This window comes from Callithrix jacchus, chromosome 22 (genome assembly GCF_049354715.1).
Source record: "Callithrix jacchus isolate 240 chromosome 22, calJac240_pri, whole genome shotgun sequence".
In the NCBI taxonomy this organism is placed as follows: Eukaryota; Metazoa; Chordata; class Mammalia; order Primates; family Cebidae; genus Callithrix; species Callithrix jacchus.
Window position 1 is genome coordinate 4,266,816 of NC_133523.1, and position 24,751 is coordinate 4,291,566.

Consider the following 24,751-nt stretch of genomic DNA (forward strand, 5'->3'; position numbering starts at 1 on the left):
CTTGAACCCGGAGGCAGAGGTCACACCATTGCACTCCAGCCTGGGCAACAGCGCAAGACTCTTATCTCAAAACAAAACAGAACAAAAGCAGTCCTTTCGCCTCCGCCTCCCAAAGCTCTGGGATTACAGGTGTGAGCCGTGGTGCCCAGCTAATTTAAGCAGCAGTGCTTACCCGACGTGGGCTGAGCAGCAACAGTGAATCCCACACAGGATGACAGGCAGGTCAGAGAGGCAGCACTCCTCCAGATGCTCTGCACGGCCCCTTCAGCACGTCTCTGCAGTGACACACCTCCACGGCCCCCAGCCCCCTGGGACTGAGACCCACCCCGGCTGGAACACACGCACGGGCCTTTGGACATCAGAAAGCACCTTTATTCAGCAGCAAACCCCAAATAGCAAAGCAAGGGGGTGTGGCGGGCCAAGCATCTTTGGGGGACCCATCCGTCCAGGATACAAGGGAAGGCGGGGGGCTCACTTTTCAAAGTTCCAAATAGGGCAAAATGTGTGTTTCCCTGCTTTTTTTAAAAAAATTTTTCTTGAGACGGGGTCTTGCGCTGCCACCCAGGCTGGAGTGAAGGGGCGAAATCATGACACTGCAGCCTCCAACTCCTGAGCTCGAGCGATCCTTCCGTCTTGGCCTCCCAAAGTGCCGTGATTACAGGTGTGAGCCACCACACCCAGTCAGGGCCCACTTTTCAAGGCCCCAAACAGAAAGCATTGGGCAAAATGTGTGTTTCTTGGGGAGGTTTTTTTTTTTTTTTTTTTTTTTCAGACGGGGTCTCGCTCTATTACCCAGGCTGGAGTGCAGTGGTGTAATCTGCTCTCTGCAACCTCCGCCTCCCGGGTTTAAGTGATTCTCCTGCCTCAGCCTCACAATTAACTGGGACTACAGGTGCGCACCACCACGCCCAGCTTTTTTTTTTTTGTATTTTTAGTAGAGACGGAGTTTTACCATGTTGGCCAGGCTGGTCTCGAACTCCTGACCTCAGATGATCCACCTGCCTCGGCCTCCCAAAGTGCTGGGATGACAGGCGTGAGCCACTGCGCCCGGCCTCTTGGAGAGGTTTTGATGAGCTTCATGGAGCCAGGGAGGAGGACCCAGGTGAAGAGCCCAGCTCATGCCTCAAGTTGGCCTGAACTGCGTTTGAGGCTCTGCTTTTCCTGGGACTCTGTCCATGTGTCCAAGGAAAGAATGGGAGAGACCAATACGAAAAAGGTGGTCGGGGATCCTGAATTCGGCCCTATTCTGCAGACGGGTCAAGGCCAAGGCCTCGTGCTTACACGTGGCCATCGGGACAGCAGCGATCTTGGTGTGCAGGTGGCTTTCCCACTGGCCCATGGGTCAGAAGTCCAGCTCCGGCATCAGGGTATGCTTGACCGGGCGGCTGGGGGTCTCGTGCTCCTGCTCGCAGATGTCCCCGGCGATGCCCACCCCGTTCCCGTCCCCATCCCCGTGCTGGGCCTCCCAGGCTCTCTGCTGGGCTGGCCAGTCCAGGTGCGCCCAGCGGGGGTCAGGGCCCCCGATGACCTCATCCACCTGGGCCTCCAGGTCCAGCAGGGGCTTCGATCGCTCCACAAGGATGGGCGCGAAGGGTCCCACCAGCCAGGGCAATGGCACGGCCTGCACCACCAGCTCCAGCAGCTCGTCCACGCAGGCGTGCGCCCGAGCCACACGACCCCGGCCCTCGGCCAGCGCAGCCGCCGGCACATCCCCAAAGCAGCGGGCGTCGGCGAAGGTGGTCTGCAGGGCGTCCACGCTGCGCCGCACCTCGGCCACCTTCTCCTGGGCACTGGGGGGCAGGCCTCGCACGCTGAATTCCAGCGCCTCTACCGTGCCCTGAAGCTCCTGGGTCAGGCTGCGGGACAGCACCAGTGTCTCCAGCTCTGCCTGCAGGAAGTGGGGACCTCAGTTTCCCTGACGGACGCCCAACAGACTGCAGTCCTGCCTCGGTTTCCCCGATAGACCCACAGTGGGACTGTCAACCTGTCTTATAGACCTCATGGTTCTGTCCCCATAGACACAGAACATGACCTGCTCTGCCTCAGTCCCCTCATAAACATAGAATGGGGCTGGGCACGGTGGCTCACACCTGTGATCCCAGCACTTTGGGAGGCTGAGGTGGGTGGATCACCTGAGGTCAGGAGTTTGAGACCAGCCTGGCCAACATGGTGAAACCCTATCACTACCAAAAAAAAAAAAAAATGTTAGCTGGGTGTGGTGGCACATGCCTGTAATCCCAGCTACTTGGGAGGCTGAGGCAGGAGAATTGCTCAAACACAGTAGGCGGAGGTTTCAGTGAGCCAAGATCGCGCCACTGCACTCCAGCCTGGACAACAAGAGCAAAACTCCATCTCAAAAATAAATAAAATAGGCCAGGTGAGGTGGCTCACTCCTGTAATCCCAGCACTTTGGGAGTCTGAGGCAGGTGGATCATGAGGTCAGGAGTTCAAGACCAGCCTGGCCAACATAGTGAAACCACATCTCTAACTAAAAATACCAAAAAAAAAAAAAAAATTAACTGGGTGTGGTGGCGCATTCCTGTAATCCCAGCTACTCGGGAGGCTGAGGCAGGAGAATTGCTTGAACCCAGGTGGTGGTGGTTACAGTGACCTGTGATCACGCCGTTGCACTCCAGCCTGGGCAACAAGAGCAAGACTCTGTCTCAAAAAGACAAACACAATGGGACTTAACCCTGCCTCAGTTTCCCCCCATGGACATCCCAAGTATCTGAGCTCAGCACTTGGTTTGAGATAGCTGGGTTCCTGGCAGCACTGGGCTGACCCGTAACTCCTCGCTTCCCACTCCCTCTGCAGCCTGGGGGCAGACACCACCTCACCTGGCTCCGGCGGCCGTTCTCCCCAGGGCACTGGCTCCAGTGCCCCCACAGCTCGTGCACCTTCCCGGGGCGGGCCGGGGTGGTGGGGGTCACCCCACACTGCATGTGGTCTATCTGCAAGGACAGAGATGGTGGAGAGTCTTCAGGGCTGGGGGATCTGAGGGTGGGGATGGGCCCAGGACCAACCCTAGCGTGCAGGTCCTGCAGCGATATGGGAAGGGCTCGGGCTTGGACCACAAGGGAGGTGGGAGCCATAGAGGGTCGTGGGCAGAGAAGGGATAGACCGGACTCAGAGGCTCACAGGTGCCCTCTGGTGGCTGCTGCGGGGATGGGAGAATTCTGACAATGAGGAGGGCAGTGGAAGAGGATGGCTTTTTTTTTTTTCCCCCCAAGCAGAGTTTTGCTCTTGTTGCCCAGGCTGGAGTACAATGGCACAATCTTGGCTCACCACAACCTCTGCCTCCCGAATTCAAGCAATTCCCCTGCCCCAGCCACTCGAGGAGCTGGAATTACAGGCATGCGCCACCATGCCCGGCTAACTTTGTACTTTCAGTAGAGACAGGGTTTCACCACGTTGGTCAGGGTGGTCTCAAACTCCTGACCTTGTGATCCGCCCGCCTCGGCCTCCCTAAGTGCTGGGATTACAGGCGTGAGCCACCACGTCCAGCTGGAAAGCTTTCTTCTGACCTGCCCTAACTTACTATAAATTTCAGCTCCTCCTTCCCCTCTTCCATAAAACCCCTCCCTGACTCCCCAGGCAGAGCCATGACACCCATGGGCTCCTCCAGGCCCAGGTCCCAGAGAGAGCTGCACCCAGCTCTGCCTCCCCCATCAGGCTAGCACGGGATCAGGTATGCAGCTGGCGCTCAGTCTATACTGACTGGCTTACATCTGGCAGCTGGGGCAGGTAGTGGGCTCTCACCAGCTCCAGAGTCTCCTGCAGCTGGGCCAGTGTGTCCTGGGCACGGTGTTTGCTCTGCCTCAGTTTCCCCAGAGAGTGCTCGTAGGCCAGGTGGCGGATCCGCGCTGACAGCGAGCCAAGCCGCACAAAATAGCCCTGCTGTCTCCTCTGATCCTCCACCGATCCCACTTCCGGGCCCTCGGCCTCAGCCGCCAGTGCCGCTGGAGGACAGGATGCGGGGGACAGAGCGGGGTCAGCACGGCCCACCTCCAGGTCCAGAGGCCACAGTTTCCCACATTCACTGCTCCTCTCGACTGATGTCAACCCATTTGGTCTTCCCCAAATGCTAAGGTGTAGGTAGGTGCCTTTTACACAGGAGGGAAACTGAGGCAAGGATAAGCAAGGTACCACAGGGTATAAGAAGCAGACCCGGATTGGAACCCAGGCTCATTGGCCCCAAACTGCTTAACCATTTTCTTTTTTTTTTTTTTTTTTGAGATGGAGTCTCACTCTGTCCCCCAGGCTGGAGTGCAGTGGCACCGTCCTGGTTCACTGCAACCTCAGCCTCCCATGTTCAAGCGATTCTCCTTCCTCAGCCTCCTGAGTAGCTGGGACCACAGGTGCGCACCACCTCGCCCAGCTAAGTTTTGCGTTTTTAGTAGAGACCAGGTTTCACCATGTTGGCCAGGCTGGTCTTAAACTCCTGACCTCAGGTAATCTGCCCACCTCGGCCTCCGAAAGTGCTGGGATTACAGGCGTGAGCCACCGTGCCCGGCCTCTTAACCATTCTTTTCAGTGGCCTTTTAAGAATATAGATTGGGGCCGGGTGCGGTGGCTCAAGCCTGTAATCCCGGAACTTTGGGAGGCCGAGGCAGGTGGATCATGAGGTCAAGAGATCGAGACCATCCTGGTCAACATGGTGAAACCCCGTCTCTACTAAAAATACAAAAAATTAGCTGGGCATGGTGGTGTGTGCCTGTAATCACAGCTACTCAGGAGGCTGAGGCAGAAGAATTGCCTGAACCCAGGAGGCAGAGGTTGCGGTGAGCCAGGATCGCGCCATTGCACTCCAGCCTGGGTAACAAGAGCGAAACTCTCTATATATAGATATAGATATAGATTGGGTGCAGTGGCATGCACCTGTAATCCTAGCACTTTGGGAGGCCGAGATGGGAGAGCTGCTTGAGCCCAGGGAGGGTTGCTCAGAGACCAGCTTGGGCAATACAGCAAGTCCCCATCTCTAAAAGATAAATATGGAAATTAGCCAGGGCTGGACACGGTGGCACAGGCCTACAGGTCCAGCTGCTTGAGAAGCTGAGACAGGAGGATCACTTGAGCCAAGAATTCAAGGCTGCAGTGAGCTAGGATCACACCACGGCCCTGTAGCCTGGGCAACAACGATTAAAATTAAAAAAAGAAATGAAAAATAAAAAATAGCCGGCCGGGCACGGTGGCTCACGCCTGTGATCCCAGTACTTTGGGAGGCTGAGGCAAGTGGATCACCTGAGGTCAGGAGTTCAAGACCAGCCTGGTCAACATGCAGAACTGTCTCTACTAAATATACAAGAATTGACCAGGTGTGGTGACTCATACCTGTAATCCCGGATCTTTGGAATGGTGAGGCGGGTGGATCGCCTGAGGTCGGGAGTTCCAGACCAGCCTGACCAACATGGAGAAACCTGTCTCTCCTAAAAATACAAAATTAGCCGGGCATGGTGGCGCATACCTGTAATCCCAGCTGCTCACCTCAACTTCCACCTCCAGGGTTCAAGAAATTCTCCTGCCTCAGCCTCCTGAGTAGCTGGGACAATAGGCCCACGCCGCCACACCTGGCTAATATTTTTTGTATTTAGTAAAGACGGTTTCACTGTGTTGCCCAGGCTGGTCTTGAACTCCCGAGCTCAGGCAATTCCCCCTGCTTGTACCTTTCAAAGTATTAGGACAACAGGCATGTGCCACCACAGCCCGCTAATTTCATATTTTTAGTCGAGACAGGGTTTCTCTGTGTTGGTCAGGCTGGTCTCAAGCTCCCGCCGCAGCCTCCCAAAGTGCTGGGATTATAGGCGTGAGCCGCCGTGCCCAGCTAAAATCTGGTTGTTACATACATGGAAAGAATGAAAATATTTAAAACACATTGCACGGGCGTTTGCGGGGGCCACAAGTTTGAGACCTCAAAAACTATTTCCTTAGAGTCTGGGTATTCTGACTTCCAATGGGATGCAGGTTGGGGGCTGTGGACATGACTGGGAGAGATGACGGGCCTGGTTTCCAGTTCTGTGTTTCCTGCTTATCTGCTGTGTGTCCTCGGGTGAGTCTCACACCTCTCTGATCTGTCCCACGGGGGCTGGGCCAACAGGACTCGGGTTAGGGTCGAGGGTGTCGTCCTCACCCAGCTCCTCCTCCGTCATGGGCAGGAAGTGATCCACCAGCTCCTCTGATTTTTCCAGCATAACATCCACGGCGTGGCTCACGGAACGTTTCAGCTCCACGCTCCAGCGCCGGCCGCGCCGGGCCAGGTCCACCACGCCCGTGACACCGCTGGTCACTACGTCCTTGGCTGAGGTCACCACCTGGAAGGAAGGGCCCCCACTCCAAGCACCAGGGACTCCAGCTCCATTTCTGCCACTCCAGTTCCCTGAGGCTGGGACTCAAAGATCCTGGCTCTGTGCCTCAGTTTCCCCTATAAAATGGGTGATAAAACCCTTCCCTCACAGAGGGTGTTGAGGGCGTTACCTGCCCTTACTGACACTATATATGCAGGTTGCAATTATCTTAACCTGGCTGTTTTTTCTCGAGTTCACTAAAAGCCTGGCCGGCACCATCCCGCCCTCCCTCCCGCCTCTCCTCTGGCCTGCTGTCCCGGAGGTCCCCACATTCAGTCACCCAGGGTACCGTCTCTGAAGGTTGCTGGAGAAAGGGAAGCTTCTCCTCCAGCTTGTCCAGGCCCCTGCAGGCGAGACTGTTCACAGTGGCCACTGAAGGGAGACAGGCAGGGAGTGAGACTCGGGGAGATGTAGAAGGAGACAGGGACACAGTGAGAATTGTAGAGGAGGGAGTGCTAGAGACGGAAGCGGAGACAGAGAAGGAAGGAGACCAGGAGAGACAGGGAGACACAAAATAGAAGGATGAGGAAGAGACCGACACGCTTCCAGAGGCCTCACACCAAGAAGCCACTAAGATGTTGGGACAGATACCTGTAGCTCCCAGAGAGGGGCTCTAGGAGAGGGAGATGGGGAGGAGGCTTAGACCACAGGGGGACCTGGCTGCCTCCCTAGGTGAGACCGGGGCGGGGGGCCCTGCGGGTGTGAGTGTGCTGCTGGCTTGGGCGCTGCCTTCTTTGCCCTCCTGTCTGGGCCCTGACACCATCCCGCCCTCCCTCCCGCCTCTCCTCTGGCCTGCTGTCCCGGAGGTCCCCACATTCTCCCAGCACCAAGGTGACTTTTCAGCCCTGCCCAGCTCAGACGACCCAGCGGATGGACTCAAGGCCACAGAAGCTGGCTGAGAGGGAGGTGAGGAGGTGCTAGGCTGGGACCATCAGGTGACCTTCCTGGGCCAGACTAGAAACCAAGGGTCCTTTTGTCCCCCACCTATCATCAGCTTGGGGGTCCAGAGATGTGAGAACCGCAAGGCTGAGGCTGCAGGGTCAGGACAGGCAGAGGCAGGCACAGAGGGGAGGGGGCCTGGAGGGACAAATGGACCCAAGGCACATCAGGCCAACAGTTGAGGGAAGACAGACACGGAATGGGGACGAGAGGAGGGGCACCACCAGTCAACAGGTAAGGAACGGAAGAGGGCCTGGGGATCAGATTTATTTACTTATTTTTTGAGATGGAATTTCACTCTTGTTGCCGAGGCTGGAGTGCAATGGCGCGATCTCGGCTCACTGCAACCTCCGCCTCCCAGGTTCAAGCCATTCTCCTGCCTCAGCCTCCCGTGTAGCTGGGATTACAGGCACGCACCACCATGCCCAGCTAATTTTTTGTATTTTTAGTAGAGAAGGGTTTTCACCATGTTGGCCAGGCTGGTCTTGAACTCCTGACCTCAAGTGATCTGCCTGCCTCTCCCTCTCAAAGTGATGGGATTTACAGGCGTGAGCCACTATGTCTGGCAGGAGATCAGATTTTTTTTTTTTTTTTTTTTTTGAGATGGCATCTCGCTCTGTCGCACAGGCTGGAGTGCAGTGGCACAACCTTGGCTCACTGCACCTCCGCCTCCCGGGTACAAGCGATTCTCCTGCCTCAACCTCCCCAGTAGCTGGGACTACAGGTGCATGCCACCACACCCTGCTAATTTTTATATTTTTAATAGAGTTGGGGTTTCACCATATTGGCCAGGCTGGTCTAGAACTCCTGACCTCGTGATTCGCCTGCCTCGGCCTCCCAAAGTGCTGGGATTACAGGCATGAGCCACCACACCTAGCCAGATTTTTTTTTAGGTTTTTTTCTTTTTTTGAGATATTGGGTCTCGCTATGTTGCCCAGGCTGGTCTTGAACTCCTGACCTCAAGCAATACTCCTACCTTGACCTCCCAAAGTGCTGGGATCATAGGCATAGGCCACCACACCCCGCCGGTGTTAAGATTAAAGAGGGACCTAAGAGACTGAGGAGAGGTGAATGGCCGTGGGACAGGTGGCTAGGCTGAGGACGACACCAGGAATGTCATGCAGATAGACCAAGGTGGACGGGACATGGGGACCAGCCACGGCTCCCAGGGACACACGGGCCGGGGCACTCACGCTGGGGCTGCAGGTGCTCGAGCAGCGGCTGGGCGTGGTCCAGGGCACGGGTGGTCAGGCCGCAGACGCACTGCTCAGCCAGGCGGCAGGCGGACCCCAGCAGCGGATGCCTGTGCTTGGCCGAGCTGTAAGCATCGCAGACCGCAGTGCACGTGGCCCTGACCAGGGGCAGAGCCGCCACGCGCTGCACCACGTTCTGTGGGGAGGGTCAGCATCAGGGGGGGCCCTGGGGAAAGTGGAGCCCCAGCCACACCTCAGCACACTTCCCCTCTCTGGGCCAGGACGAGGGATGGGAGAGCGGGAGGACAGAGGGCTGAGCACCCCGCCATGTAGAGGAAGTGGAGGCATGTGGGTGTGAGAATGTCATGGGTCCTGCGCTCCCAGGGGCCTCTTCTCATGGAGTACAAGGAACATTACAATTTTTCTTTCTTTCTTGAGACAAGGTTTCGCTCTTGTTGCCCAGGCTGGAGTGCAGTGGCCTGATCTTGGCTCATTGCAACCTCCACCTCCTGGATTCAAGCAATTCTCCTGCCTCAGCCTCCCAAGTGGCTGGGATTATACAGGTTCCTGCCACCATGCCTTGCCCTTTTTTTTTGTATTTTAGTAGAGACGGGGTTTCACCCTGTTGGCCAGGCTGGTCTCAAACTCCTGACCTCAGGTGATCCACCTGCCTTGGCCTCCCAAAGTGCTGGGATAATAGGCGTGAGCCACTGTGCCCGGCCCTGAGATGCGTTTTTAGGGTTGTGATGGGGTGTTTGAGGAGCCAATGTATGTGAAACTCTTGGAACTGCGGCCGATACACGGATTGCTGCTCTATTATTGCTGTGTTATTGACGGCGCCATGATGGCGGACGTGGAGACGGAGGACACAGCGGGAGACCCATGGATGGGAGAGGGACAGGGCTGGGTGGGGGCCACAGAAGCTGGCTGGGTGTCTTTCAGACACACTCCCTTCCCAGGGCCTCATGAAGCCCCCTCCAGGAAATGCCCCATCCCCTCCACCATGGTCCAAATTTTACTAGTCAGGTTTTCCCAGTAAGGAGAGGAGTGGAGCGGGATACCTGACCTGCAATGCTCCTAGAAGGGACTGTCCCCCAGGATTCCTTGTGTCCCTGCTCCTCAGAGGGGCAGCCCTCACCTGCTGGTCCTGCTCCCACACGCTGGGTCTGGGCATCTGAGCCGCCTCATCTTCGGACATCATGCTGCAAACAGGGTCACACTGTGGGGCAGGATGGAGTTAGGGGGCACCTGGCAAGGCCTTGGACCCTGTCAAATTGGGCTCTGTGACTCGAGCAAGTCTCAAACCTCGTAGGGCCTCAGTTTCTTCATTTGCATAATGGGGTGTTGGGGGGTTCTGCGGGGCTCAGACAATGGGTGTCCAGGGCTCTGTACACAAGGTGTACATTAATGAGCCTCGGGCAAGGTGGGGTTGCTGGAGTGACTCGAAGCATGATTTTGGGGTAACAGCCTGGGTTTGAATCCTACCATTAACTGCTATGTGATTTTTATTATCGTTTTTTTTTTTTTTTTTTGAGATGGAGTTTCAATCTTGTTGCCCAGGCTGGGGTGCAATGGTGTGACCTCGGCTCACTGCAACCTTTGCCTCCTGGGTTCAAGTGATTCTCCTGCCTCAGGCTCCTGAGTAGCTGGGATTAACAGGTGTGCACCACCTCATCCAGCTAATTATGTATTTTTTGTTTTAGTAGAGGCAGGGTTTCTCCATATTGGTCAGCCTGGTCTGGAACTCCCGACCTCAAGTGATCTGCCTGCCTTGGCCTCCCAAAGTGCTGGGATTACAGGCATGAGCCACCTCACCTGGCTATTTATTACCTTTTTAAGGACAGAATCTGGCCGGGTGCGGTGGCTCACGCCTATAATCCCAGCACCTTGGGAGGCTGAGGCGGGTGGATCACGAGGTCAAGAGATCGAGACCATCCTGGTTAACATGGTGAAACCCCATCTCTACTAAAAATACAAAAATTAGCTGGGCATGGTGGTGCGTGCCTGTAGTCCCAGCTACTCGGGAGGCTGAGGCAGGAGAATTGCTTGAACCCAGAAGGCAGAGGTTGCGGTGAGCTGAGATCGTGCCATTGCACTTCCAGCCTGGGTAACAAGAGCGAATCTCTCTCTGTTGCCTAGGCTGGAGTGCAGTGGCACCATCTAAACTCACTGCAACCTTCGCCTCCCAGGTTCAAGTGATTTTCCTTCATCAATCAGCCTCCCAAGTAGCTGGGATTACCAGGTGCCACCACACCGGCTAATTTTTATATTGTTAGTAAAAATGGGGTTTCACCATGTTGCCCGGGCTGGTCTCAAACTCCTGGGCTCAAGGCCTGACTCGGCCTCCCAAAGTGCTGGGATTACAGGTTCCACTGCACCTGGCCTGCCGTGTGATTTTTGACAAGCACCCCCACCTCTCTGGGCTTTCTCTTCTGTAAGGTGGGGGAGACCCCTGCTACTCCTGTGGCCTCCGCCTGGGCCCAGAACTGCACAAGCACCCCAGACAGGGGTGGAGGTGGTAGCTGCTGAGTCTTAGACCACTCACAGCTCATTTGACAGACAGGGAAACTGAGGCACGCAGCAGGTCCATGCTGGGCCCAAGGTCACTCAGCCAGCTAGAATTGGAGGTGGGGAGCTCGACCTCAGGCCTCAGACTTGCCGCCTGCGGGTTGCCACCCGCGCCCTCTGAGGCCTGGTCCCCGCCCAACTGGGTCCTGGGCTTCGGCCAATTGTGCCAAGGGTCCCAGCCACCTGCTCTGGCCCGTCGTACCCGTCCCACGCCGCCGGACCTTCGCTGAACCACCCTATCCGGAGCTCCCCTCCCGAGTCCGGGGGCGCTCCTGGACGCTGCCCTCAGGGCACTCACCTGAGCGCGTCCAGCTTCAGACCCCAGGTGTCTCCGGCAACCCCAGGCTCCAGTCTCTGCCCACTTCACCGGCCCCGCCCCCGCCCATCTTATAGCTGCTCGGGTGGGTGGGGCCTCCGGGAGCCGACCAATGGGGAGAGGCCCTTCGGGGGCGTGCCCGGGCGCGTGCCGGGGGGGGCGTGGCGCCGGGTTGCCCTCGTCCTCGCCCTCCCGTGGGCTCGCCCAGTGCTCTGCGTTTGCCAAAGATTGAGGGAGTATACTTTCCCCGGCTAACTTCGGCCACCTGTCACTCACTGCTGTTGCCATGGGGACAGTCCATGCGATCACAGCCCCCATGGCCTTGCTAAGTGACCTTGGCCAATCAGTGACTTTCTTTCTTCTTATTATTTACGGATTTTTGAGACTGGATCTTGCTCGGTTGCCCAGGGCTGGAGTGGAGTGGTGTGATCATGGCTCACTGCAGCCTTGCCCTCCCAAGCTCAGGTGATCCTACCGCCTCAGCCTCCTGAGCAGCTGGGACCACAGGCACGCGCCACCACGCCCAGCTAACTTTTTTTTTTTTTTTAACTGTTTGTAGAAATGGGATAGTCCTGTGCTGACCAGGCTGGTCTTGAACTCCTAAGCCCTAAGTGATCCTTCCACCTTGGCCTCCCTAATTGCTGGGATTTCAGGTTAAAATAATATGTAACCTGTACAGCCTCTTTTTATTTCTTAATCTGCCCCTTCACTAAGCTAGAAGCAGACCTGCCCTTTCCCTAGGATCCCCATTTTACAGATGAGCAAGCTGAGTCTTAGAGATCACAAACCATTTTCCCCGGTCACCCCAGCAAGTGAGGGACCCTATTCAAACCCAGCCCTGCTGGACCCCAGAACCCTACCTTTCATTCCTGCGCCTGCAATGACCACAGACGTCGGCATGATCTTTTTTTGAGACAGTTTCACTGTTGCCCCAATCTGGAGTGCAGTGGCACGATCTTGGCTCATCGCAACCTCCACCTCCCAGGTTCAAACAATTCTCCTGCCTGAGCCTCCCAAGTAGCTGGGACTACAGGCACGCGCCACCACAAACCAGGCTAATTTTTGTATTTTTAGTAGAGACAGGGTTTCACTATGTTGGCCAGGCTGGTCTCGAACTCCTGACCTCGAGTGATCCACCAGCCTTGGCCTCCCAAAGTGCTGGGATTACAGGCGTGAGCCACCGCGCCTGGCTGTCATTACAGGCGTGAGCTGCTGCGCATGTCATTTTTCAGGGAGCTGGGAAAATGGGTCATGCTCCCAAGTCCCAGGGTCCCCCAGATCTGATTGCAGCCCCCACATGGTCAGTGCTGTATCAGCATGTGGCCCCGGGACCCTGCCCATCCCTTCAGCCCCCTCCCACCCCGGCAACCTTGCCTGGGGCAGGTGCCCCCTTAGATGATGTGAGGCCCGCATGACAAATTGTTTGGAGACCTGGGCAATCTACTTAAACCTTCTGGGACACCAGCCCTGGCAGGAATTCACTGGTAAAATGACACCCGGGCAGTGGTCAAGGTTTTATTTGCAGTGAGGTCCCAGGATGGGGGCAGGGAGAGGAGAAGCCACAGGCCATTGATCCCAATCGCCACCCACTAGGGAAACCGTGTTCCACACCCCAGGCCCCGGGCCGCACCTCTTTTCCTCCTTCACCCTGGAGTCCGGAGAAGTTGATTTGGGAGGATTCTAGGAACACAATGAAAGCCGATTTATCCGGTCCAGTGTTCAAGAGTTATTTATTAAACCCTTTAGGTCTGAGCCCAAGCTAAGTGGGACTCAGCACCGGACGGACCCTGCACTCCAAGAGCCCCCTGACTTAGGGAAGAGAGTCAGAGAACGGCAGCCCCAGTGTGGCCGGGGCTCAGCCACGGGGAAGGACAAGGGCTGGGAGAACCTGGAGGCCAAGAGATCTGAGAAATGGGAAATGACATTCCAGAGAGAGGGCACACCCTGGGCACGGGTCGGGAGGCTGAGAAGCCCCGTGTGTTCTCGGAAGCACGGGTGGGTGAAACAGGGCCCCAGCCACAAGGGACAGCCCCCACATCTTACCTTTGAAAGGCAGGATTATTTGCTAAGTGGGTCGCAGCATTCTCCCAGACCCCCCACCCTCAACCCCAGCCCCAGGTCTCACTGGGCCAGCTGGGCCACCGCCAGGAGCGGCTGGCCCTTCACGGCTTCAGGCCCGGCACAGCGCGTGTCACCCTGGGAAAACATCTTGTCTTGCTGGGCCTTCAGCCAACGCAACAGGTCGCTCAGCTTCCGGTCACAGATCCAGGGGTTCCTGGAGATGTCGAAGCCGTCCCGCAGGTCCCGATTTGACTGTCCTAGGGATGCCCAGAGCCCCTCGGGCACGCTGGCCAGCGAGTTATTGGAGAGGTCCAGCATGTCCAGCTGCCGCAGGCCCTGGAAGGCACCGGCTGCCACCCTGGCCAGCTTGTTGCAGTTCAGGAAAAGGTAGCGCAGGTCCGGCTGGGGCACGAGGAGGTCCTTTTCCAGGACTTGTAATCTGTTGCCTTCTAGATGAAGCCGTTCTAATTGCAGAGGACCCCTCAGAAGGTCAGGCGGCAAGGTCTCCAGCTGGTTCTCCCCAAGGTCAAGGGTGCGCAGGAGGGTGAAGTTGGCCAGCAGCCCAGGGGGCAGTTTCCGGAGGCGGTTCCCAGACAGATCCAGATGCCCCAGGGCCTTCAGGCCGTGCAGCCACGAGGCCTCCAGGACCTCCAGCTGGTTTTCTTTCAACACCAGGGTGTTCAGGGCGGCTGAGGTCTGGAAGAGACCCGGGAGAAGCCTGGTCAGGGCGTTTCGGGTGAGATCCAGCACCCTGAGCTGCGGTACTGGCTGCAAAAGCTCGGGTGAGAGGTCCTCCAGCCCGTTAGTGGACAGGTGCAACTCTTGGAGCTTGGAGGCGCCCTGGAGGATGTCAGCTGGCAGGTGTGTCAGGTTGAAGAACTCCACCGCCAGGTACACGGTGTCGGCTGGCAGGTGGCTGGGGATTTCGGCAGGTGGTTGGCAGGAGATGGAGGTGCCATTCTCTGAGTGGAACACCTGGCAGTCTTTGGGGCTCAGGGTGACCCCCCAGGCTGAGACCGCCAACAGCAGCAGGAACAGGGTTCTAGAAAGATAGGGCTGAACGCCCCCTGGGCTGCAGGCAGTAACAGAAGATGCTTACTAAACCATAGTGAAAACACACCCAGCAAGAGGAAAATACACCCCAAACCTCCCCACTTCTTCCCATCTCTGCTGGTAGCCTGGACTATGCTGCCTCATCTCTTTTTTTTTTTTTTTTGAGATGAAGTCTCCCTCTGTCGCCAGGCTGGAGTGCAGTGGCATGACCTCAGCTCGCTGCAACATCTGCCTCCCGGGTTCAAGCGATTCTCCTGCCTCAGTCTCTTGAGTAGCTGGGACTACAGGCACGTGCCACCACGTCCAGCTAATTTTGTATTTTTAGTAGAGAAGGAATTTCACCACGTTGGCCAGGCTGGTCTCGATCTCATGATCCCATGATTAACCTGCCTCGACCTCCCAAAGTGCTGGAATTACAGATGTGAGCCACCGTGTCCGGCCACTGACGCCTCATCTCTTACCTGGACTGGGGCAGTTGCTTCCTCCTCCTCTCCCAGCTTCTACCCTGCCCCCCAACAGCTGCCAGGAGCGGCCCCTGTTCCAGGGAGAATTATAATTCTAGGACAGTTGAGTTTCTGAGAGTAACTCCCACATAATAGGAATATCCTTCCCATTGCCAGTCTAGCCCCCATGCACTATTATTTACTCACAGGCCAACTTGCTAGTTTTTTCTGATCTGGCTTGTTTTCTGGGTCAGTCCTTGTCTCCCTGACTCTACGTTTTGATGTGAACTCCTTCTCATCCTGTGAAGCCCCAGCTCCAATGCCCTCTTTTCCATGAAGACACCTCTGCTCTGGGTCTTTCTGTCCAGCCTTGACCAATTGAGGGCCTAGAGGAAGATGGAGCTGGACACGGATAACCGAACCATGTTCAGATTCATATTTTTCAGACAGGGCCTCACTTGGTTGCCCAGGCTGGAGGGCGGTGGCGTGATCATCCTCACTGCAGCCTCTAAACATGCAAAGTGTGTCCTGCTCTGGCCAGGTCTGAGGGTGGGCACTTGGCCTTGGGAAGGGGCGGTTTACAGTTAGTACCATAACCCTTGGAAGCCTGGGGCTTCCCCTCCTCCTCCAGGGCTTTCCTGGCCCAGCGGCCATCATACATGACCTGGACAGCATTGGTCACTGTGGCCCCAGGCCTCTAACAAGAGGCCTCTCCCGACTTCCTCCTGCCTATGCCCACCTGGGCTTCTGCAGGTGTGTGTGTGTGTGTGTACGTGTATGTGAGAGAGAGACAGAAGAGAGAGAGAGAGAGAGAGAGAGAGAGAGAGAGCGCGAGCGCATGCATGCACCAGTCGGTCTATAGTTCAGGTTGGCCTGCCCCGGCCTCCAGGACTGTATCTGCCCCCTGTGACTTCAGTGGGTCAGCCAGAATGTCTTATATCTCCACATGGCCTCGCATTCAGACCTGCCTAGGATAGGTAGCATGGGGACCTACCTCTGGAGTCGCTGTCTGCTCCAAGAGGACATGGTAGCTCTTCTCTTTTCCGTCTGGGTTCTCCTGGCCTGGGGAGGTGGCCTTATACCCGCCTGGACTGGGGCAGAAGAGCCAACCCTGGGGAAGTCCCCACCCCTGTCCAGTTCCTGAAGGGGGTGAGCCTAAGCCAGGCAGGGGAAAGGGAGGGGTCAGGATTACAAAATTGCTTCCTGGAAATTATTTCCTGCTCAGCCCCGTTTTGACCCTGCTTCTAAAACCCAGCTTTTTCTTTCCCTTTCCTGATTTTTGGGGGGCATCTGAGTCTCTCTAGTTGCATCCTCACTTCCCAACCCAGAGTCCAAGGATCAAGGTTTGCAAGGCAGCAACCCTGGAGAAAGGACAGCTCTTTGAGCAAGAGGAGCTAATGACCACAAACTCGAGCAACCAGGAAGCTCACTGAAAAGAACAAAACACTCTTGTCTTGACTTCACGGTATGCTGATCTTGTTTTTTTGTAAATGAAGTCATTTAAAAAATACAATTCAATAGTGACTCATGCCAAATGTCTCTATGGTCTTTGGACAGTGGCTTGGGAGGAACCAAACCTGCTTCCAAATTTCAGCTCTGTCATGAACAGCTTTGCTTTGTGACCTTCAGCACGTGACTTAACTTCTCTTGGCCTCAGTTTCCCCAACTGTGAAGCTGAATTCAGATCTCCAAGGGCTCCTTCTGCTCTTTTTTTTTTCTTCATATGAATCCGACATCCATGCTATTGTTTCCATTCTTCCTCATTTCCTATTAAATACATTTTTGGCAGGGCTACGAATTTCCCTTTGAGACCAGCTTTGGCTGCATCCCATGGATTTGGCTACAGAGTGCTTGCATTCTTGTTGAGTTCTAAATATTTAAGTATGATATGTCACCTTTATCTGCACCTATGACTACTTTTTTTTTTTTTCCCCTGAGACGGTGTTTCATTCTGTTATCCAGCCTGGAGTGCAGTGGTGAGATCTCAGCTCACTGCGACCTCTGCATCCCAGGCTCAGGCAATATTCCCCCTCAGCCTCTCGAGTAGCTGGGACTACAGGCATGCACCAACATGCCTAGCTAACTTTTATATTTTTAATAGAGACAGGATTTTGCCATGTGGCCCAGGCTGGTCTCGAACTCTTGAGCTCATGTGATCCACTGGCCTTGGCCTCCTGAAATGCTGAAATTACAGGTGTGAGCCACTGTGCACTTTTTTTTTTGAGGCAGGATTTTACTCTGTCACCCAGCCTGGAGCACACAGTGGTACAATCAGCTCACTGTAGTTTGAACCCCGGGCTGCAGGCCTCCCAATAGCTGGGACTATGGGCATGTGCCACCATATCTATTTTTTTTTTTTTTTGAGACAGAGTCTGTCACCCAGGCTGCAGTGCAGTGACATGATCTCAGCTCACTGCAACCTCCATTTCCTAGGTTTAAGCAATTCTCCTGCCTCAGCCTCCCAAGTAGCTGTGACTGCAGGCACATGCTACCATGCCCAGCTCATTTTTAAAATTTTTTCTATGTTGCCTAGGCTGGTCTCGAACTCCTGGGCTCAAGGGATCCTCTCAAGCTCAGTCTCCCAAAGTGCTGGGATTATAGACGTGAGCCACAGCACCTGGTCTGTCTTGTGCCCTGCCGTGTCCCCAGAGCCCAGCCATTAGTAGGTCTTAATCAACATGGGCTGAGAGGGAGGAAGGCTTGTGAGATGTCGTGACACAGTGACAAAGGATCCCTGGAAATGAAATCAGCTCATGTCCCCTGCTTAAAACTCTCTGATGGCTTCTTGTCCCACTTAAAACTCATAAGGCTGGGAAAGGGGCCTGGGGAGTGAGTGTTTATGGGGACAGAGTTTGAGTTTGGGAAGAGGAGAAAATTCTAGAGATGAGGATGGTGATGGCTGCATAACACTGTGGTATACGTAACATTCCTGGGCTGTGCACTTAAAGATGGTTAAAACAGGTCTGGCGCGGTGGCTCACGCCTGTAACGCCAGCACTTTGGGAGGCCAAGGTGGCCAGATCTTGAGGTCAGGAGTTCGAGACCAGTCTGACCAACATGGTGAAACCTTGTCTCTATTAAAAAATACAAAAATTAGCTGAGCATGGTGGTACGCGCCTGTAATCCCAGCGACTTGGGAGGCTGAGGCAGGAAAATTGCTTGAACCCAGGAGGCAGAGGTTGCAGTGAACCTGAGATCGCACCACTGCACTCCAGCCTGGGCCACAGAGTGAGACTCCACCTCAGAATAAATAAAGGAACTGGCTTCTATGCAGATGAAGATGGGACCCCTGAGTCTCCATTTTCCACACTCAGCTCCCCAGATTTGTTTTGACCCAGCCTTTTTTTTTTTTTTTTTTGACAGTGTCTTGCTCTGTCACCCAGGCTGGAGTGCAGTGGCTTGATCTGGGCTCACTGCAACCTCCACCTCCCAGGTTCGAGCTATTCTCCTGCCTCAGTCTGCTGAGTAGCTGAGATTACAGGTGCCCGCCACCACGCCTGGCTAATTTTTTTGTATTTTTAGTAGAGACAGGGTTTTGCCATGTTGACCAGGCTGCTTTTGAACTCCTGACATCAAGCGATCCACCTGCCTCGGCCTCCCAAAGTGTGCTGGGATTACAGGCGTGAGCCACTGCACCCTGCCCGACCTTGACTTTTGAAGGTGCCCCCTACCTGTGCCTCCCCCCACCAGAAGGCAGAGCAGAGCCAGAGTCGTGGGGGCCGGTGGTTGTAAACAGAGTTTTATTGATGGGGAGGGGACTAGGGGAGGCAAACTCCAGAGAGGGTGGAGTACCCAGCCGGCCACGTGGCATGCATGGTCAGCTGGCGGTCAGAGAGGGGAGGTCACAAGAGGACGGGTGGCGTGGGACTCTCTCACCACCCTGAGGCCGTATTTACAGGGGGGCCCCACCCACCTTCGCCACCCCCCAGGCCCCCAAGCCCTTTAGACAGCTGCTGCCAATGTGACTTCTGGGCAGGCCCTCCCCGTGTCCCCTGCCTGAAACCCCAGTATTGCCCCCGCTTCCCTCTGCAGAGTGGGGGGGGGCGGGGTTCAAACTCCTAACCGGCACCTCGGAGGCCCCAGGCCTTCTGGAAGCCCCAGCATCGGCTCAGCCAACGCCCAGACCGCTGGGGCCACCACGCTCGCTTGTGGACACACACCCTGAACACGTGGCCCACCTGACACACGCGCCCACAGCAGCCCTGGCTGGCACACACACGCACGCCCACCTCCCCGGCCCCTTGCACCCGAACACGGCACGCACACGCACGCACACCCACACACGCCAGGGGCCTGGGTCGGGGAGGGACCTTTTCAGGGGTGGGGAGGGCTTGGCTCTGCAGCTGTGGGCCCTCCGCTTGTCACCCGGCCTCCAAGCCTCCCCGGCCCGCCGTCACCCCGAGAACGGAGTTGTGCAATTGGTTAGAAAACTGCAAAAGAAACCAAAAACCTACGCGCAGAAGGTCAACCTCAAATCCATAGCAAAGTCCTCCCGCCCACCCACCCCCAAACCGTCTCAGCGTCCTGCGGCCCCGGGTGGGGGGAGGGCGAGCTGGTTGTGCTTCCTTGTGGCGGAGGGGGCCCCCCACTCCGCGGGTGGGTCGGGGGGCTTGAGCACCCACTCGGAGCTGCCCCGGGCCCGGCGTTCTGGCACCGTCTCTCGCTCCTGGTTCCCGTGGCTGGCACTGCCAAGGCATCGGGGGTCCCCGGCCTAGGGCACGGGGGGCGCAGTCCTGTCCGTCCCCCCATAGGGGAGGAGATGGGCCAAGTCCGTGCCGGGCCGCGCGTGGCAGCCCCGGTGGCGGTCCCCAGGCCGGGCCTCGCCGCTGTTGAAGGTGTGGGTGCGGCGCAGGGCGGCGGCCGGAGGGGCGTGGGGTCCCGGTGGTCTCCGCAGGCTGCCCGTCGGGGGTGGGCTCCAGGGCCGCGGGAGGCCATCGACGGCTGAGGCTGGGTCCAAGGGGCCCGTGGGCGCCGACACCACCCTCCGGCGGTCCGGGCTGGCGTGGGGAGTGAGTGGGAAGTCGCCGTGGGAGGCGCGGCCGGGCCGGGCAGCATAGAGGCGCACGTCGGGGGTCGGATCCCCTGGCGCGGGGGGCTGCTCGGGGGCCCGGGCGGGGGCCAGCAGCAGGAGGGAGGACGAGGCGGAGGCCGGGAGCAGGGGGTGGCCGTGGTCCCAGGCGCGGGGGCCCAGGGCATGGGGGTGCGGGTGCGGGGTGGGCAGGCGCTTCTGCGGCAGCGGCGTTTGCTCGGGCGTGGGCAGCAGCCCCGAGTCCAGGTCGTGGGGCCCACCCTGCAGCAGCGTGGCCTTGGCCCAGCCGTTCTGCATCAGGGGCGCCAGCAGGGCCTCGGGGGGGACCCCGGCGCCCCCGCCGCCCCCGCCTCGGCCTCCGGGGCCCTGCGCCCTGCGCTCGCCCAGGCGGCTGACGCTCAGCACCGCCTCACCGGCCCCGTGCGCCAGGATGGCCTCCTTGTCCTTGCGCCGGGCCAGCTCCCGCCGCTCGCGGAGACCTACGAACCAGCCCACGCTGAAGCCGGATACCACGGCTCCCACCACGAAGGCCGCCACCGACGATGTTACCAGCAGGTTCACGGACACCAGCCCCGCGCGGTCCTCGGAGAGGCTGGCCCGCAGGAGTCCTGGCGGGGAGCGCCGGGGTGAGGGGGGCCTGGCGGGGCCGCCCCGGGCACCCCCTCCTGGCCCTCTGTCCTCCAGGCTGGAGGGCACTGGTGCAGCTCACTGCAACCCTGCCTGCCTCCACCTGTTTGCTTTATTTTTTTACTTTTAATTTTTGAAACGGAGTTTCCCTCTTGTCGCCCAGGCTGAAGTGCAACGGCACCATCTCAGCTCACTGCAACCTTCGCCTCCCCGGTGAAAGGGATTCTCCTGCCTCAGCCTCCCAGCAGCTGGGACTGCAAGCATGCATCACCATGCCCGGCTCATTTTTTATTTTTTTAATAAAGATGGGGGTTTCTCCATGTTGGTCAGGCTGGTCTCGAACTCTCAACCTCAGGTGATCCACCCACCTCAGCTTCCCAAAGTGCTGGGATTACAGGTGTGAGCTACCACACCCGGCCACTTCTTTGTTTTATGAAAGACAGGATCTTGGCCAGGCACGGTGGCTCACACGTGTAATTCCAGCACTTTGCAAGGCTGAAGTGGGCAAATAACCTGAGGTCAAAAGTTCGAGACCAGCCTGGCCAACATGGAGAAACCCCATCTCTACAAAGAATACAAAAATTAGCCAGGTGTGGTGGTGCACACCTGTAATCTCAGCTACTCAGGAGGCTGAGGCAGGAGAATCGATTGAACCCGGGAGGCGGAGGTTGCAGTGAGCCGAGATTGCACGACTGCACTCCAGCCTGGGTGACAGCAAGACTGTCTCAAAAAAAAAAAAAAAAAAAAGACAGGGTCTTGCTTTGTCACTCAGGCTGGAGTACAGTGGCCTGATCACAGCTCACTGCAGCCCCCACCTCCCTGGGGTCAAGTGACCCTCCTGCCTCCGCCTCCAGAGTAGCTGGGACTAAGGTGAGCACAACCAGGTCTGGGTGATCTCTGGGTTTTTGTTTTAGAAACAGGGTTTCACTATGTTGCCCAGGCTGGTCTCGAACTCCTGACCTCAAGCGATCCTCCTGTCTCAGCCTCTCAAAATGCTGGGATTGCAGGCATGAGCCTCCACGTCTGGTCCCTTCTGTCCTATAGGAGTTTGCCTCTTTGCCTTCTGTTGCCCCTTCATCCCTGTCAAAGCCTGTCCATTTCTTGGTGTCTCTCTGTCTTCTGGGGTCTCTGTTCTTCTCCTATCTCCCTCCCCAAGAAATGAGACCTCCCTACACCTTTCTTTCTTTTGAGGAGGAATTTTGCTCTTGTTGCCCAGGCTGGAGTGCAATGGTGCGATCTCGGCTCACAATAACCTCCGCCTCCCAAGTTCGAGCGATTCTCCTGCCTCAGCCTCCCGAGTAGCTGGGATTACAGGCACCCGCCACCACCACGCCTGGCTAATTATGTATTTTTAGTAGAGACAGGGTTTCACCATGTTGGTCAGGCTGGTCTCGAACTCCTGACCTCAGGTGATCCACCCACCTCAGCCTCCCAAAGTGCTGGGATTACAGGTGTGAGCCACCCCACCTGGCCAACTCCCCACACTGTTCTAAAGTTGGATGGAATCCAGTTTCCCCACCCACCCCCCCCAGAGGATTTGAGGGTCCCCCAGCTTCCCCTCTCCCCTCCCTTGTGGGATGAGGGTCTTAGTTTAGCCTGCCACCACCCCCTCCAGACTCACCTGTGCAGTCCCCTAAGCCTGAGGTGCTGGCCCCGGACACGTCCTGCTCAAAGGCAGCTCTAATGGGGAGAGGAGGCACCGTCAGGACAGCCCTCTCAGTCAGAGGCCAGGGAATCCCGGATCACGGGCGGTCCAACACCCCCTCCACCCGCTCCCTCTCCCACAGTACCTGGTGCCCGGGCTGAGGAAGATGCAGGAGCCATCGGGGGCCCACCCGCAGTAGGGGTCCTGACTGCCGATACAGTTCCTAGAGCAAACCAGGGACCGAATAGGACAAGTGACCAACTCACTCACACAGCCCCGGCGGGGACAGTTACCTGTGGGCCCTGTTCTAAGCACCTGCCTTTTAAATTTATTTTATTTTATTTTGTTTATTTATTTATTTATGAGACAGAATCTCATATTTCTTGCCCGGATTGGAGTGCAGTGGTGTGATCTCAGCTCACCGCGACCTCCGCCTCCGAGGTTCAAGTGATTCTCCTGCCTCAGCCTCCCGAGTAGCTGGGATTACAGGCACACGCCACCCCGCCTGGCTAATTTTTGCATTTTTAGTAGAGACGGGGTTTCATTGGGTTGGGCAGGCTGGTCTCGAACTCCTGACCTCAGGCGTTCAGCCTCTGCCTCCCAAAGTGCTGGGATTATAGGCATGAGCCACTGCACCTGGCCTTTTTTGAAAAACAATTTTTTAACTTTTTAAACTAAAATTGAAATTTTTTTCTGTAACAGACAGGGTCTTGTTCTGTCACCTCGGCTGGAGTACAGGGCACGGTCATAGTTCACTGCAGCCTCCACCACCCAGGCTCAATCGGTCCTCCTGCCTCAGCCTTCTCAGTAGCTGTAACCAGAGGCGTTTGCCACCAGGCCCAGCTAAGTTTTGCATTTTTTTTTTTTTAGAGATAGTCTCACTATGCTGTGTTGCCCAGGCTGGTCTTAAACTCCTGGGTTCGAGCAATCGTCCCACCTTGGCCTACCCAGGTGCTGGGATGACGGGCGTGACCCACCGTGCCCGGCCCCTGCCTTTTAGCAGCAACTCCTGGAGTCTGTAGAACGAATCGGAATGCAGGGCACTGTTCACTGCCCATTTTACAGATAAGCAAACTGAGGCTCGAGAAAGTAAATGTTTGCCCAAGTGGCAGAGCTGGGATGGCGGCCCGGGCATTGCGCCAGAGACTGTGCCCTTGGATTTGAAGCTACCGGGTCATTGTTACAATGGCGGTGGGCAGGACACAGGGTCCTCCGTGTTGACAGCAAACATGGAGCCCTGGCGTGCGCCAGCACTGGCATGCATCCCAGCTTTGCTCCGGTTTTAGAGACAGGGAAACAGCCCCCGCCCTGGTCCCCCGGTTCTCCTTCCCCTGCTGTCTCCTCCTGCCAGCAGCCACCAGAGGGCACCCGTGAGCACCCGAGTCAGGGCCAGTCCCTCCTCTGCCTGCAACCCTACACGGCTCCCACCTTTCTCGAGGTCAAAGCCCACGTCCTCCCAAGGCCCATGAAGTCTGCGCCAACTGCCCCACCCCCTCCCCTCTCCTCCCCATCCTCCTCTCTTCACATTCTCTTCCTTGCTCACTCTGCTCCAGCCACACCGGCCTCCTTGCTGTTCTTCCAACACACCAGGTGTGGTCCTGCCCCCGGGCCTTTGCACGGGCTGTGCTCTCTGCCCAGCTCAATGACTAGGACACTGTTGGGCTTTTGATGGGAACTGTTCTCTCCCTCCCTGTGCTCAGCCTCCCTTGCTTCCCGCCCACAGCTAGCCGGGGGTGGACACTCACTTCATACACCCCGAGTACTGCTGGCAGCGAGCCACGGGCACTCGCACCACGCAGCGGGGGAAGGCAGCCAGCAGGCCCCCGGAAGCTGCATCCAGCTCCAAGCTCAGCAGCCGCTGCCCTGTCTCGCCACCGCCAGGCCGTCCACACCTGGGGACAAGCAGAGCAGTGAGGCTGAGGGCAGCCGCCCATCTCCCCTCCTGCCGGTGAGCCCTCCCCACCTTTGCCCGGACTCACCTGTCCGGCCGGTAGGTCTCAAACTCCTCCAGGAAGACACTAAGCCCGGATGTCCCTGAGGTGCTGGCATTGGGCTGGACAAGGAACTTGAGGACGGTCCCTGCCTCGGAACCCAGGAAGACAACGGTCTGGTTGCCCCAGGGGCCAGCTCCCACATCCACGGCCACTCGAGTCAGCTGGTGCCTGGGGGACAGTGCGGGGAGGGGTCAGGATGGCCACATATCCCCCAGGAGCCCCCGGCCACCACGTGCCACCAACACGGGCATGGGCCTGGTTATACGGGTGCACACAGACGTTGACACACCAACACAGGCAACAGCAATAAATCTGAGTGTACACGGATGCCGGGCAGACGGTGAACACGGAGGCACAAGGGCGTACTCGCCAGAAACACAACCCCAAACCAGGCTGCCCCCGGCCCTCTTTGGTTGAGACAGAGTGTCACTCCGTCGCCCAGGCTGGAGTACAGTGGTGCGATCTCGGCTCACTGCAACCTCCGCCTCCCAGGTTCAAGTGATTCTCCTGCCTCAGCCTCCCGAGTAGCCGGGACTACACAGG

At 57.1% G+C, this 24,751-nt stretch overlaps 3 protein-coding genes across 8 annotated transcripts in view; all 3 read right to left on the reverse strand.

The window, feature by feature from the left end:
* Positions 1–350: 350 nt before the first annotated feature.
* PLIN5 (perilipin 5) lies at positions 351–11,401 on the reverse strand. Its single transcript, XM_002761602.6, has 8 exons — positions 11,340–11,401; positions 9,612–9,692; positions 8,474–8,669; positions 6,631–6,713; positions 6,128–6,308; positions 3,760–3,959; positions 2,838–2,951; positions 351–1,888 (listed from the first exon to the last, which is right to left on the reverse strand). Exons 2-8 carry the CDS (start codon positions 9,672–9,674, stop codon positions 1,343–1,345), a joined length of 1,383 nt encoding a protein of 460 aa, XP_002761648.2. The 5' UTR covers positions 9,675–9,692; positions 11,340–11,401; the 3' UTR covers positions 351–1,342.
* A 1,658-nt stretch (positions 11,402–13,059) lies between these two features.
* Positions 13,060–15,963, reverse strand: LRG1 (leucine rich alpha-2-glycoprotein 1). The gene is made up of 2 exons (XM_002761648.6): positions 15,909–15,963; positions 13,060–14,490 (listed from the first exon to the last, which is right to left on the reverse strand). The coding sequence occupies exons 1-2, from the start codon at positions 15,938–15,940 to the stop codon at positions 13,479–13,481; spliced, it is 1,044 nt and encodes a 347-aa protein (XP_002761694.2). The 5' UTR covers positions 15,941–15,963; the 3' UTR covers positions 13,060–13,478.
* A 2,668-nt stretch (positions 15,964–18,631) lies between these two features.
* The window catches only part of SEMA6B (semaphorin 6B), a 35,019-nt gene continuing 28,899 nt past the window's right edge, over positions 18,632–24,751 (reverse strand). For all 6 annotated transcript variants that reach the window (XM_035286088.3, XM_035286087.3, XM_035286092.3 and 3 more), the window contains 5 exons: positions 24,194–24,376; positions 23,960–24,106; positions 22,360–22,437; positions 22,191–22,249; positions 18,632–20,550 (listed from right to left, as the gene is read on the reverse strand). In XM_035286088.3, the coding sequence (XP_035141979.2) occupies positions 19,625–20,550; positions 22,191–22,249; positions 22,360–22,437; positions 23,960–24,106; positions 24,194–24,376 (1,393 nt within the window). In that variant the 3' untranslated portion in view covers positions 18,632–19,624. The remainder of the gene's footprint in view (positions 20,551–22,190; positions 22,250–22,359; positions 22,438–23,959; positions 24,107–24,193; positions 24,377–24,751) is intronic.